Source organism: Panthera leo, chromosome A1 (genome assembly GCF_018350215.1).
Source record: "Panthera leo isolate Ple1 chromosome A1, P.leo_Ple1_pat1.1, whole genome shotgun sequence".
Lineage (NCBI taxonomy): Eukaryota > Metazoa > Chordata > Mammalia > Carnivora > Felidae > Panthera > Panthera leo.
In genome coordinates, this window is record NC_056679.1 from 199,712,622 (window position 1) to 199,729,040 (window position 16,419).

At 36.4% G+C, this 16,419-nt stretch overlaps 1 protein-coding gene across 2 annotated transcripts in view; it reads right to left on the reverse strand.

Annotated features, from left to right (window-relative positions):
• Positions 1–16,419, reverse strand: part of ITGA1 (integrin subunit alpha 1) — a 158,459-nt gene that overhangs the window by 27,682 nt on the left and 114,358 nt on the right. For both annotated transcript variants that reach the window (XM_042950183.1, XM_042950174.1), the window contains exons 13-19: positions 15,563–15,706; positions 14,086–14,343; positions 11,356–11,486; positions 6,364–6,530; positions 4,800–4,936; positions 2,672–2,782; positions 625–834 (exon numbers count right to left, since the gene is read on the reverse strand). In XM_042950183.1, coding sequence (XP_042806117.1) covers positions 625–834; positions 2,672–2,782; positions 4,800–4,936; positions 6,364–6,530; positions 11,356–11,486; positions 14,086–14,343; positions 15,563–15,706 — 1,158 coding nt within the window. The remainder of the gene's footprint in view (positions 1–624; positions 835–2,671; positions 2,783–4,799; positions 4,937–6,363; positions 6,531–11,355; positions 11,487–14,085; positions 14,344–15,562; positions 15,707–16,419) is intronic.

The following is a 16,419-nucleotide window of genomic DNA, read 5'->3' on the forward strand; positions in this document are numbered from 1 at the left end:
AACAGAATCTTAAATAAAGGGGATTAATTCAGAGATAAGAATTAAAAGAAAAGTTCAAATTTGGAAGTGCTCATTATTATTCCTGATATGGCATCTTATGCAGCTATGTTATTGCCAAGATAAATATTGTCATGACAATGAGATATTACAAGTTAACACCTCTTTTAACAATGTAAGGATTTTACATAGAAAATGAAAAATGGTATCTTGATGTTTCTTTATGTAAACATGGTTTTTTTTTTTGTTCCATGCATGCATTACTCTCTCTGTACATCTATTAAACTATTTGACTTTGATTGTTTTTTTGATATTTTTCCTTGACTTAGTCTCAATTTCACTGCATAATGCCTCCATGAAACATATGATTTTGCTGCATCACAGTGATCCTCGCCTCATACTGAATCTGAAAAGAGTCACAGATCTCTACAGAAATCTATCAAAACAAAACCTTTTTAAAAAAAGTTTGGCACTTTCACCATTTGTGAGTACTAATTTTTACAAAATGCTCTCTGTTCTTCTAAACCCAATTATTAGTTCTTCTAAAACAATTAGTTCAGTAGCAGGAAAAGTAGACTTAATAAATAATGATTATATGAATAGACAAACATAAAACTAGAAGTTTACCTCAATTCCTGAAAAAATTAGGTTTGGAGAATAATGCACTATGGTTCTGGTGTTATAGGCACTGTCCTTTTTGTTTTTGACTGTGAGACTAACATTGAATTTGTCATTGTGGGACCTGACAATAAGCAGGCCCTTTGCTGTGGTGGATACTTGCAGGGCGAGGTCCGAGATACATTTTTCCTTGTTTCCACAATCTTTGGCAAAGGGAATCTGAAATGGTCACAGAAAAGTATTTTTTGAAATTTAGTTAAGCATGATTGAAGATTAATTATTAACTTACTGGGAAGAGAAAACATATTGCCAAACTTAGTTAAGCAAGTCACAAAGAGGACAGATTCCACTGCAGAAATCATAAGGAATTTTAGATTTATTCCTATAATTTATAGGGAAAAATAATAAACTTCTGGATATAAATTCTTCTAGTCCTTTAAATAATGCAGTTTTCACAGATGTTTTTCACTGGCTTTAGTCTGCCAGACTAGAACAGTTTCAAGAAAATCAAGTCAAGTACTCTAAGATCCAAATCTATGAGAGAATACTTTAATGCTCAACTCTGATTATGAGATTTCCTATTGAAAAGAATCAAATACTTAGGAATGTAACAGAGCTCAGTCAGAGGGTAGAAAATGGTCAAGCCACATAACTGGGAGCTTTCCCTGACTCCTCCTCTTCTCATTAGTCACACGCCGTTATCCAAACCTTCATTAAGGGCTATCCATTCTGCCTTTCTTCTAAGTATCTTCCAACTATCTTCTCACCTCTAGTTACCATCACCTCTAGTCTGGTCATCCTTATTTCCTCCCTGAACTAATGCAACAGCTTCCTAAGTGGTCTCCTGCACCCACTCTAATTCCAATCATTTCCCTTCAATCATTTTCCACACTGCAGGTGGAGTAATCCTTAAAAAAAATACAAATCCAGTGCTATCACTGAACCAATTAAAGGAATCCATAGCATTCTATTGCTCTTCAAAATATCTGTGCAGTAGCACAAAGTCCTGAATGATCTGGTTCCTGCCTATGCCTCCAACCTCATCCCATATCACCTTCCCCCCTTGCTCTTTAGCTTCAGCCACACTAGAGAGTTTAGTTTAGTTCCTTTATGCCTCAGAACTTTTACACATATCCCTGTGCATGAAACACTGCTCCCTCCACTCCTCTGAATAGGATGGAAAATCCTCCTATGCTTCAGATCTCAATTTAAATATCACAACTTCAGGGGAGCACCCCCTGGCTCTCTGCCTAGGCAAAAGTTCCCAGAGAACAATGAAGTTCTCCTCCAGAGCACATGCTTTACTTCGCACCTAATACTTGTTTCCTGGGTTGGTCTGTAAGCTCTGAAGTCTGGTACATGTAAGACACACAGTAAATATGTTTGAAAGGAAGAAAGGGAGAGTGAAAGATATGGGTATGGGGAAAACTAATTCCCCATCCTTAATGTCTCCTCCATTGGTGCTACCCCATCCTTCTACTTGCTCACTCACTCCTTCTCAGGGGTGGGACACCAGATTTTGTGAATTTGGAAGCAGGAACATGGTGAACACAGCTCAGTCCCTTCCCGTCTCTCCTGCTCTTGGGGCAGCAGTGTGCCCATGGAAAGCATACATTCTTGCTCTATATCTCCATTCTGCAAGTTTAATGAGGTGAGCCCACACGAAAAAGGCCTGAGATTGATGAGCACTGCTGATGATATATTTGGTAATCTGTGGTCTAAGCCTTGTTCAGTAGGAAGACACCCAGTATGCTGAAACCAAGCCCTGCCACTCAGTGTTTGTTGGTAACAAAGGGAGTTCCAGTAGGTCAACCCATGTCTTTCTTTCTATTGGTCTTAAATTCAGGAGAGATAAAAAAAAAATAGGTGGTATTTATAAGTTCCCTTGAGCTCCAACAATAGGAAGTAGAAGAGTTGAGAAAAGTCTAGAAGAGTCTCATTCTTTTTGTAAAAAAAAAATGATTTAGGGTTGTGTGTGTATGTATGTGTGCTACAGGTTTCTCTCCCCAAGTATGTTTACATATACGTATTCTGAATTTTAAAAAATCTGACTTACATATTCATGTACTGAATTTGGTAGGGAATCATCAAGAACAGGTCCGTTTTCTGGATCAGTAAGATTAAAATCCAAAGTTATCCTCACAGAGTCCCGAAAGTCATGCTTGTCCTACAGGTTGAAACATAAAATACTTTATCATTGGTATCACATTACTGGATGCTCTGACCTTGTCATGGCTTCCTTCCTCTTGCCCCTGTGGGTTAGGCTTAACTGGAACATTCTTGTGCACCTGATCTGGCATATTATCTCATCAGGCTTTTGCTTCACTGGAGAGAGGCAGCCTTCTGCCTTGATAAGGGACGTGGTTGGAATGCACAGGCTTCAGAGTATGACCAGTTGATTCACCTCTAGCTTCTTAGGGAGCCCTGCTGGAGTGATTGGGTGTGCCGTACTTTGCCATGTCAGGATATATTACTCTGGGCTGCTTGCATAACAATATCTTTTCTCTTGAGACCTTAGGCTAAAAATTGCCATGTAATACTTCTAGGAAAGTCTCCCAACTTCAAAAGAGCAAACTTTATTTAAATTGAGTTGAATTTAATTAGCATAATATGTGCCTGGAGTTGTAAGAATTTCATAATATAAAGTGATATGTAAGTAGTATGAATGCAATCAATATTGTTTTATACTATCATCAGCAATGGCCATTATTTATGGCATGTCCAGAATTATGAACTTTACAGACATTATTGAGAAGTATTTCAACATCCTCCAAGATGAATGACTCTTATAGTCATTATTTTACATCTGAAAAACTGGGCCTCTAAGAGACTAAACAAGTTGGTGAAAACCACTTGGAATGTGGGGAAGCCTTGCTATAAATTCCATCCTGGCTAACTCTGGAACAAATGTTAAAGTATCCATTTAAATGCAAAAAAATTTTGGAAATTTTGAAACTGGTTCACACATAGTGCACAGACACAGCTAGAATCTAAATTTTGGACAAATATACACTACAGTTACTTCTATTAGGTTGGAGGCGGTGCCACATCTGGTTTCACGCCCTTTTGGATTTTATACAAGTTCGAACTCCTAAACGCTCAGTTCTGATGAAGTAGATAGGACGATAACTCCAATTGTTTTTTCTGATTATAGATTGATGTTAGTGTTGACAGATAAATTAATTTCAATGTATGTCATGGGGAATATTAACTTGAAAATCGCTGAGGAGAAATACAGTACACCAGCAGGGCATGTTTTCTGCCACTTCCCTACCCCAACTATAATATCTTAAACATGTAGAATATGAATACATCAATAATACAGAAATAAGTCAGAGGTGGGAGAAACCTAGCCTGTTTCCTTTAAAATTCCAAGATCATGTACAAGCTCCAGGTCTGTCTCAGTCACTAAAATCAGTGTCTTCTCATAATATCCATTCTTCTCTCACTCTGTCTCTCTCTCTTTTTTTAAGTACCATGTACATTATAAGAAAATGTTTAAGAAACTCCTGCCCTTATTGGGAATGTTCCCCATTTACACAATGACTCAATAAAATGCATTTTAAATGGTTCAAAAGGGCTTCCTAGCCATCTCTGGAGATTAAGAATTTGCTTTCTAAGGCTCCCTCATCACTGTAATAGAAAGAAACTTAGGTATCATAAAGAAACTTAGGTTATCATGAAATAAAAAATAACAGATTTTTTCCTCTTCAATTTAAAGTCAAAGAGCAACATACATGATTCAGTGGATAAGAAGGGACCCGGGAAAGCATATGGCCCAAAAGTTTTCAGGGCATGTAGCCACTTATCTACATTTGACAGATGAGGCCCACAAAAGTTAAATGATGGTTTCAAGTTGAAAGAATAAATGAATGGATACAAGAAATGAGTAAGTGAATGAAGGCAGAAGGTCTCTTATCAACCAGTGCACTGTGCCTTTTGCTATTCCATAATATATGGGTATCTGATAACATACCCACAGGGAAGATGAAAGATAATCTTATGAAATATATTTGGGAATGAGAAGATCAGGTCTGTGATTTTCTGATAAAAGTGACCGAATAAAATGAAGGTTACTTTGTGATGTGCGCTCCAAAATAAAATAATATGGGTGACTTGAAATAAGACATCTGTGCTTTATTCTTGATTTGGAATAAAGCAACTATAACATATGATTTACTTGCCAACATGTAGAAGGAAAGCTTAGTGCATTCTGATTCTTGAACTGTGATGTTTCTTTGAATCTTTCTTTCTTGAGTTCCAGAGAAAAAACTTCGTGATATCTGTCTTAGTGAATCGAGTGTGACACGGTACTGTATATCTGGGGGAAAAAAAATGACAAGAAACATTTACTTGGGGTAACTTTCATATGGTCCAGTTGATTAAATTAGCATTATAGAAAAACCTTGTGAGCAATCAATCAACAAATAGTTTCTATTATTCAGCTTATCCCCATTACTGTAGTACAATGGTACTCATAGTCATAAAGATAATCTTTGGGAACTCTACAGAACCACCTTCGGAGTTCACTATGCTTTTAATGTTTAATTACACTTATTTTATAGTGTATATGTACATATGCACACACACATACATATACACCTACATCTCAACTAATTTCCTGACCATGCATGTGTTTACTGGGTTTTCACTTAAATTATTACTATTATTTTTAGTTTAGCAATGTTGAAGTCCTGCTTAGAATATTGAATATATTTCAAAAGACACACACAAAAAATACACTAATGAATTTTTACCTATTTTGTGAAAAGGTCATTTTAGATTATGTTCAAAGCACATAATAAAATAAGTTTAAGAAAATAGGTGTACCAAAATAAAAAAACAAGTTAAACCTTACACTTTCTAAAAAGGCAACAATCCTACTCATTTGAACCCTTAGTTACTGTATAGAAATCAAATGAGACTGAAATAATGTTGTACATGAAAATGTAAATCATTATTTTACACTCCTATAGCTAATTATCTTCTAATCAGAGGACCATTGCAGAGCATAATTATGCACATGTAGAGCAAACTAAGAAAAACAGACTTTAAGGATTAATGATTTTTCATATTTCACTTACCCTTGGTTTGTAGAGTGAACTACTCTTTTGCAGCCAATGGCCTCCACAGTTTTGACTCTAACACGTTTTAATATCTTTAAAAAAACACCTTAGGAAGTGTGCGTGTAGGGAGGAGGAGACACCCAGGCTGTGCCTGAGAACTCACACATGGAGCATGTCTGATTCTCAAAAGCCAGGGTCACCTTCTGAGTAGAGCAAAGAGACCTCAGTCAGGTGGGGGTGGCAAAGCATTCAGGTCCCCTGCAATATCAGTCTTACCAAAGAGGGGGCAGAAGAAGGAAGAGAGGGTTTGTGAAAACCCACAGGAAGGAAAACTGGGCTCCTCTGGAGCCCAGTTTCCAAACTCTAATCTCCAAACTTGTATTATTATTATTGTTTTTAGTACCTGGTTGTTTGCGGTAAAGGGGAGAGCCAGAGGGGAACCATGGACTGTTGAGGCCATTGCATATAACCATACAGTGTCTGCTACAGAACTTACTGGGTTCCATAACATATTCTTTCTTCAGTAGATTTTTTTTTTCAAGGTTCAGCATGTTCACAGGGGCAAGGGTGAAATGCAGATCCCTATCACAGAGGAAATACAATATCTTACTGGATTTCCTGATGTGGGAGCAAATGTATTGTCCTCCTGCCCCAAAGTACTTGGTATACATATTATACTCACCAGCTGTGTAAATTCTGTCTTCTTTGGACTTTAATTTCACATCAAAACACACTGTAGCATTTATGCATACTGTTTCCTTTCCTTCCACATGGCAGTTTTTCTTTTGGATATTCACTTTATTGGGTTCAAAATTCATGGTCACTTTAACTACAGCCACATCTCGGGACCTACAAACATAAACGGTGATGACTGCTCACATACTGTCACATTTAATGAATGCCATCACTATGCCAGTGCAGTGTGAATGCACTGATGGGGATTCTTCTTTGTGTATAGTTGGCCTCTCAGGACTCCGTTTCTTTGGTGAGTTTTTGATACAGAAGAGGTGGTATATGATGTTCCGAGGACACCCAGGATGTTTTGGAACCATCTTCAACTTCTGGTGCTAAATGGTAGGAGAATATGCCACCCCAAAATGTGATTACAGGATTTTAGGACATGTCACCCCAAAACATATCACTTTGGTATATTGATTATTTTGAGCTGTAGGCACTTGATAAACTGTAAATACAGGAAGAAGCTTTCTCTGAAATTTCCTTCTACCTAAAGATAGATACTCCAAAAGGAACTCAACTCGGGTTCATCAACCAGAGAGGACTGACTCTTATCACAACATAAGAGACACCACACTGAGATGAACTTGGTCACAAACTATCATATCACCCATTTATTTTTTCCAAGGCCCACTCATTTTTCTTAAAAATCATTTACTCTCCCCGTAGAGGCCTACATATCTTCTCTCTTGTCTCTATTAAAATGATATTTAAGTCTGGGGTTCCTGGGTGGCTCAGTTGGTTAAGCGTCTGACTCTTGATTTCAACTCAGGTCATGATCTCATGGTTCATGAGTTCCAGCCCCACATCAGGCTCCATGTTTACAGTGCAGAGCCTGCTTGGGATTCTGTCTCTCTCCTTCTCTCTCTGCCCCTCCTATAATCTCTCTCTCTCAAAATAAATAAATAAACTTAAAAAATAAATAAAATGGGATTTAAGTCTGAATTCTAAACCACCTCAAGGAATTACTCATTTTTCTCTGGGTATCTCCTATGTATACATGAGATATACAAATTTATAAATCTCTACTTATTTTTCTCTTGTTAATCTTTTATAACAGGGATCTCAGCCAAGAACTTAGAAGGTTGAAGGAAAATTATTTTTCACTCCTTAGAGTTCATAAGCCAAAAATCTGTTTTCTTGTGATGGAAAAAAGATGGAACCAAGTGCTCAGGTGCAACTTCAGAACCAAAACCATATTTTGGGAATTTTCAAGTTTGTTTCCAATCTGAAAAGAGTCCAAAGGCCCATGGACAGCTTCTGTCCACTGTAATACTTGTACAGACAAGTACAGGTCCTATAGCTGGGTAGCTTGTGAATACATAGGTCCCTGATTTGATTTTGCATTAAAAAAACTATAGTTACTTTTCTTTTAAAACATTTTACCCAAAGAAAACATGGAAGCATAAAAAAGGAAACAAAGACAACAGAAATCACTTGTAATTTTACTACTCAGCAATAATCACCATTAACATTTGATATGCTTTTTTTCTTTGCAGAAGAATGTATTATCTATAGATATGGATATGTGTGTGTGCGTATGTGTGTGGGAAAAAGACACATACACACACACGCATGTACATATGTATCCGTAAATACTTTTAAAACTTATCATGATATAATGAACAGCCTTATAATATTTGTATTTTTCTGGGAACATTATTTTTAATGACAATAAATTATTCCAGCATACACATGTATTGTAACCTATTTACTCAATCCTTTCTTATGGTACATTTGTGTTAATTTGTTTTTTATTAAAAAAGCTTTTTTAATGTTTATTTTTATTTTTGAAAGAGAGAGAGAGAGACAGAGAGTGAGCAGGGGAGGAGCAGAGAGAGAAGGAGATACAGAATTTGAAGCAGGAGCCAGGATCCATGCTGTCAGCACAGAGCCCAACGTGGGGCTCAAACTCACAAACCAGGAGAACGTGACCTGAGCCCAAGTTGGACGCTGAAAAAACTGAGCCACCCAGGCACTCCTGTACTAATTTGTTTTTTACAAAGTTGCTAGCACAGTGCTGTGATGGCTCTAAAGATTATATATCTTAGATAAAGATTAGAGTTTTAAAAATTGTTCAGAAATTGGGACTCCTGGGTGGCTCAGTCAGTTAAGCGTCTGACTTCGGCTCAGGTCATGATCTTGCAGTTCCTGAGTTCAAGCCCTGCATTGTGCTCTGTGCTGACAGATCAGAGCCTGGAGCCTGCTTTGGATTCTTTGTCTCCCTCTCTCTCTGCCCCTCCGCCACTCATGCCCTATCTCTCTCTGTCTCTCAAAACTAAATAAACACTAAAAACTTCTTTTTTTTTTTAATTTTAGGAACTAAATTCTGTGTTAAAAAGTGTAAATATTTTAAGGCTTTTTAACACTTATTGACAAATACCTTCTAATGTGTTTTAAACAGTTTACTCTTTCACCAGCAATGAATGAGCATGTCTAATTTCCTGCATAGTAGTTTGGATACTCCAAGAATGAAGCTCCCCACTGCACATCTCTCTGCCCCAACCAGGTCTTTAAAGGGGTTATGGTGCAATCTATTCCACATGATAGGGCTCTCAATATCTGTTCCTGGACGTCCCTGACTGCTGGTGGGCCTCTGTTTATTGCCTGCCATCTATATCCACTCTCAATCCCTCCTTCAGCATTGTGAAGTCTTGGTCTTTGTGTCCCTGTATGCTGGTTTGGTCCATTCTGCTGGGAGTGACAGGGACCCAACTCTGTCCAAAATGGGTCATTTTGGCCCATTAATGATAAAGCACTGACCGGCAGCAAAAGAGGTCATAAGTAAGTCTTCAGAGCTTTGTAAGAAGCCTTTGAAACAAAACTGGAGAGTAAAAATTGCCCTTATTGTATGTATGTGTATATATATATATATATATATATATATATATATATATATATATATAGCATATATACATATATATGTGCATATTGCATATATATTCATATTGCATATACATAAAAATAGATATATATTTAATATGAGAGTGAATACAATAAATATGCTTGAGTTAAGGTTATCATAATAAATTAATTCATGATTACAAAAAAGTTCATACAAAAAAGTAAATATACCCTTTGTTGCTGACACTGGTGATTTCAGCTGGTTTTGGGTCTGTCATCCCCAAAGTCACAGCTACTTGCTGCCTGGCATTCTCCTTTCCTAGGCATCACCTTACAGTTTTCTTTCTCCCTCTCACCCCCCACCCCCGCACTGTACAGTTAAAACATTTCTTAACATAATAGTTATTATCTGCGTACAGTTTAATATGCAATTTGTATTTGGCCATTAGTTCTTAAACAGTATCTTTTTTTAAAATGTTTCTTTTCCTTGAGTTTTTTAAGGTGAACTATAGTTGACATATAATTTTATATTAGTTTCAAATGTGTAACATAGTGATTCAACAATTATATTCATCACCTTACGCTCACTACAATAAGTACAATTGCCATCTGTCACCATACAATGCTATTACAATGTTATAAATTGTAATTATAGTTGCAATTAGTTATCTTAAATTATGACAAAGTCATCTAGTTTCAGGTCTCTATCTTCACTACTTTTCTAGACAATATTTTTGGGGAAAAGACCATTGATATTTGTTTCCATCTAAATTATTTTATTTTATTTAAAAAAATTTTTTTAATGTTTATTTATTTTTGAGACAGAGAGAGACAGAGCATGAATGGGGGAGGGTCAGAGAGAGAGGGAGACACAGAATCTGAAGGCAGGCTCCAGGCTCTGAGCTGTCAGCACAGAGCCTGACGCGGGGCTCGAACTCACGGACCGTGAGATCATGACCTGAGCCGAAGTCGGACGCTTAACGGACTGAGCCACCCAGGTGCCCCATCTAAATTACTTTAAACTAATGATTGATTTGGAAGAATCAATATATGGATTTGCCATCAAAGCACATGGCATAAATATAAATATATTTTTATATTAAATATTTCCATTGTATGTATTTTTAATTTCTTTTTTTTTAAGTTTATTTATTTTGAGAGAGAGAGAGAGAGACAGAGAGAGCGCCACAAGCAGGGGAGAGGGGCAGAGAGGAGAGACAGAATCCCAAGCAGGCTCCATGCCATCAGTGCAGAGCCTGATGTGGGGATCAGACTCACAAACTGGGAGATAATGACCTGAGCTGAGATGAAGAGTCAGATGCTTAGCCAGTTGAGCCACCCAGGTGCCCTTTTAATTATATTTCTTAGTGAAGTTTGAAACATTTAAAAAAATTATCACACGAAATTTATCTTAAGATTATCCTTGATTTTTTAGTCACTTTTCCTCCAAAAAGAACCCTTTTTGAAACTGTGTTTTTTAACTAGTTAAAATGGGGTTATTAATGACATTACCAATAAATTATTTTATTAATAAATAAGTTCATAAGTAAAATGGTATTAATATATATATCTGACCATTGACTAGAATTTTAGAATGAACTGAAATTAATTTGAGGATGCAGACATTTTAAAGGCTGAGTAGAGATATCACTGAAGATGCTTCTATGCTTGACCAACAATGTATATACAGACAATGAAGTACAATTGTCTAATTACATGTATTAGGTAAATGAAGAATGAAGAATCAATTACCATAAAAGTCTGTGAACAACTCAAAGTTAGGGATGGTTTCTTTTTATATAATTCTCTATGAGGCCCTCTTTCTCTCCTATGCTGCTCCCTAAAACAGAATACCTACCTTAGTGCTGAGCACATAATAGATACCCCAAATTAAGGGTTGATTCTACTTGTTTCTTTAATATGGTTTCTTTATTTTTAAGATTTATTGACTTCTCCAGCTTCTTGAACTACATAACTTTTATCTAAATAACAGAGCATAAAGGAAAATATTTCGTATGAATGAGCTCTAGTCATACCGAGCTCTGGAACTATTTGTGAAATGTTATGACTAATAGGATGTTATTAAAATACATACCAGAAGAGGGCAGCACCACCAAGGCCCCCAATAGTCACATCAGTCAGACCGTCCCCATTTAGATCCATTTCTCCATGGATAGACTGGCCAAAAAATTTCAGTGTCTTGCCATCTCCACCTGATGCAATACGCTGTGAAAGTACCAACAGAGAGGTTTTATGCCAGAAGAGTATATTCAAAAACAGTTTTAAATAAATCTGAGAACTTGGATTGGTTAACATAATATTAAATTTAAGGACCTTTTGGAAAACTGCCCAAGAAGCCCCTCATGTGGAGACAAGATGAATTACTCAGATGTTACCAAAAGTTATTCTTTTTATAGTACAGACAAAATAATTTCAGGGTCACTGACACCAGAGAGAAAAAAATTATATAACGTCATCTTGTCTAATGCTCAAGGAAAACATTAGTGAGTAACTGGCTCTTCCTTTCTAGTTTCCACTCAGTCCCACACCAGAGAATTATTTGAAGATACTGGAACCTTGAAAACACATCATACAAGCAAGAGGGGGAGTAGAAGTTTGTCCTAGGGGTCAGTTTAGGGGTCAATGAATTGGGGGGCTGGGTATAAATAGCACATTCCATCAGATACATTTTCCAATATATGATCTTCTTTGTTAAAGGTCAAGGGCACTATAAAATCGATAGGCACAAATGAATATGGAGTTCTTGAACATTGATTTGTGCACACTGTGTACACCCATACATAGTGTGTTTAAAAGTTGTACTTCCTGGTTTAGCTTTGACTCAAGCTGATAACATATATATTTTTAATTTTAGAGAGAGGGACAGTGAGAGAGAGAGAGAGACAGAGGAGATTCCTGAGCGTGGGGCTTAATCCCACAACCCTGGGATCATGACCTGAGCTAAAATGGAGAGTTGGACGCTCAACCATCCAGGGGCCCCTAAACTGATAATATTTTCATAGAACTGATAGCAAGAAGAAAGGACTGACAGACCCTCCCTAAACTTGGGGGTCTTCTTATCCTCTTGTTTTTCACTTAAAAACCATAAATTCAGAAGCCAAACAAGGCAAACCAATAGAAACATTTCTCATGCTTAAATATTTGTGGCTCATTGGGAAATATTTCCTTATGTTTTCAGCAAACAAATCAGGAGATATCAGCCTCATTGGTTCTGGAGGAGTTCATTCAGTTTGATTCTGGATTATTCCCCACACAAGCAGCACCTCTGGTTACCATGGAAACAGGTGAGCACATCCTCACCTACACTTGGGAAGGCATTTTTCCAATAATTAAGCAAAATCAACTCTAATATTCTTTCTTGTGGTTATTTAAAGCTGCATCTTGAGTTAGCCACCATTTTACAAAATAAATTTCTTATGACGGTCTATTCCTATTATTAGTGATTTAAATATCCTCTTGTTTCTACTGCAAATGCCATTCCACTGAATTTTCAGGATTAGTAGTGAAGGAATAAAATGGTAGAACACAAGAAAGAAACTCCTTCCTGCAATTCCTAATTGCGTCACATTCCCGTGGTTAATATTGTCTGTTTTCAGTTAAGTAATACCATGAAATATTTGCTTTGAAAGAAACAAATAATTTACTGAATGGATGGAAGTGTTGTTACTGAAACATGCCCTTTACTTTATTGTTTCATTAGTGTCATTATGGCTTTATGAAAAATTAAGTACAACTTCACAATACATGAATGGATTTTGAGAATTCTCTTGACTACAGTATGGAGAGAACAGTCAAATATAAAAAGAAATAATTGATGACCCAATTTTCTTTTCATGTTATATAAGTAGTCCAATGCCTAACTACCATGGTTATTTAAAAATCAGACAATTACATTAGAAGAATTCCTTTAAACTCTTTTGTAAATTTGTATTTTGCTCATGTAGGAAAAAATTACATTTATGGATTAGAATCATTAACTGACAATAAATTTAAACAAGAACAACAGAAAATCCCTTGTAGGTTAAGCTTAGTTATTCAGATTTTTTTCCAGGAGGGATTACTTGTGAGGAAATTATAAACCTTCAGGAACACAAATTCATTTGATGAAAATATACTAATTTAATTCATAAATATAAATGTAATGCAATTTCATTACAACAGCATGGATACTGAATATAAATACAATAATCTCATCTTCTTTATTGGCTAAATTATATCATTATTGTTCTTTTATTTAGAAAGTGGTATCCTCTGGGGTGCCTCAGTGGCTCAGTCGGTTGGGCGTCCAACTCTTGATTTTGGCTCGGGTCATGATCTCACGGTTCATGGGTTTAAGCCTTGTGTTGGGCACCATGTTGACAGCACAGAGTCTGCTTGGGATTCCCTCTCTCTCCCTCACTCTCTGCCCCTCACCTGCTTGCTCTCTCTCTCTCTCTCTCTCTCTCTCTCAAAATAAATAAATAAGCTTTTAAAAAATAAATAAAAAGAAAGTGGTAACCTCTGTTTAGGATCAGGCACATTGCAAATGTTAAATAGTGTCATCATAAAGTGTTCTTTTGTTTTTTACCATTTTGAAAGCTCAGATCATGGAGCCATGGCAAAAGAAAAAGCAGAAAAAAATAGAAAAGAGGATAAAATACAAAAAAATGCTTCTATAAAGAAAACTTAAAAGGGAATTAAATCTAGTTTTCCAATAGAGTCAGAAGAAAAAAATATAAATAACTCATGAAGCGAGACAAGAAGCAAGCCTAGCATTGAACCCGCTTAATGTTTAAGGGTGGGAATAGTAGGTTGAACTTCTTACTTGTGCATACTCTTGCCTTATAGTTTTGCCACTCCCATGATAAATGTACACGGCTCCCCCATGATCATCTTCCAGGGGAGCTCCTATCACAATGTCATCAAATCCATCAAGATTGAGGTCTCTCACAGCAGCAATAGCTGTTCCAAAACGAGCCCCACACGGCTCATTTTTGTTTTCTTTTGTGCATGAATTGTGCTTCAGAGATGAACAACAAGTCTGCTTAATGGGTTCCAGGCTCATTTGATATTCAAACCTTGTCTGGAAGAAAGATAAACAGGATACTTATGAATTTCTATCGTTACGACAGCACAGTGAAATTTTTAAGTACGTACTAAATCAGAGCTATTAAAAACCATTTGTACATCAACAGCAAAGTTTGTAAAATTTCTTAAAAATTGTGGTTATCTGAGAGCAAAGTTAAAGATTTTAAAGAACAGATTGTAGAAGTGTGGGGAAGAAGACATATTGAGCATTTTAATGGATTCTGTTTTTAATGCAATCAAGTGACTATATAACTCACAGCATGCTTTTAAAACCAAATAACAACTTTTAAACCCTCAGTTCAGGTTGCTATCCTTTTTTCATCCAATATTTGCTTCTTTAAAAAGTCTCTATACAGTCTCCTCCACAGGGTAAAGAGAAAATTTACTCTATTCAAAAAGTAAGCTTTTCCTATAGCTATCTAGGGCAACCCCCGTGCGCACCCCCCCAAACTCAGTAAAGGTCAGAACGTACTAGTAATGATGGACAGGAACACACTTTCTAGGAAAACAAAGAAAAACATCAAGGACCAAAGAAATTGATGGGTGGAAGCAAACAAAATGATAGGAAGAAAGGTATACAATTTATGAATTAAAATAATTAATATGGAGAGACTCTAAGAATTTAAAAAGCTAAAGAGATAAGTACTGACTTTGCTGTAAAAAGCAAAAACCCTTCTAACAAAGACACCAAGAATTATTTCATCTACAAATGATGTCGAAAGTCAGGAGTGGAAAACAAAACCTCACTCCAGCCCAATGAAGTATTCCAAAGACCAAAGTAGTTTACTGTAACTGTCTGATGTCACTGCCTTAAAATTCACTACTCCACAGTCTCTCTGCTTCCCCAGCTTTTTTGGACAGCTAATGCAGTTTTAACTGCTAATGTTCCCAACACCTCCAGGCCAGAGCCTTGAATGGTTGCCCTGTTAGTTTATTTAGCAGTTTAGTGAGATTTATATTTATCTCTATATATTCTGCTAAAAAAGGATAGTTCACATTTCCAAGCAGAAAGCATCCGATGGTTTGAACTACTTTATTAGAACTGTAAAATATTCATTTAGAAATGGAGGAGTTGGTGACGGTAAAGGGGCCCTGAAAGATTCTTTGCTCCTTTTTGCAAAGTGAGTACAAAATTAGAACTGCATTATTTATTTGAAATTGAAAAAAAGGAAGAGATATTCACGAATTTCTACCAAATGCAGAGTGATTATTACCTGATTCAGGGCATACACATACACTTTCCCTTGTTCCTCTTTCTCTGTTCCCATGTACATGGGAGCCCCAACCAGAAGAATGTCAGTATTAGAATCTTTATCAACGTCAAGTGTGGTTAAAACACTGCCAAAGTAGGAACCAATCTAAGGTACAAAACAAAACAAAATAGTGTGATGAACATCAGAAATTCTCAAGAGAGCTAAAGGCTGCATTTCTTTTACTTATAGTAATCTAGAAGAGTATTTGAAATTCAGATATATATAGAAATAGAAATAAAATACAGAAACAGATTCTACCTGGAAGCTCTTTATTGGTTCTTGTGGGAGGCTAATAAATAGACCCATCCCTGAGGATGAGCAGCTGTCATAGATTCTGCAGCTTGAGAGAAAGAGAAATGGCTTCCTTTAGATTTCATCCTAAACACTCTTTCTTCTCCAAAAAGCAGAAAAGATCAGTAATGCCACCATGATTTTGTTAAAGAAAATAAAATGAGAAAAACAATAAAAGGCATTCTGGGATGGCTTCAATATGTTTATTTACAGTAATACGAAAATGTGAATAATATACAGTATGAAGAACTGATTTGTCTTGCAACACCGGTGTAGCATTTCACCTTGTAGATTTAGAAGGTTGTTTATTCGACAAAATGGCTAAGTCTTGTCCTAGCACTTGTGGAAGATAGAGAAATATAAAAGGATTGCAGAGGGACCATCTTTTAAAGATACGGATGTATTTTAGGGAAATGCAGGAGACTTACACTTCATTATCTAAATGCAATAACCTTCCCAAATATTGACCTGGGTTTAATATTTGATGCTCTTGATAATTCTCTTACTGAAACTTCCTGTCTTGGCTT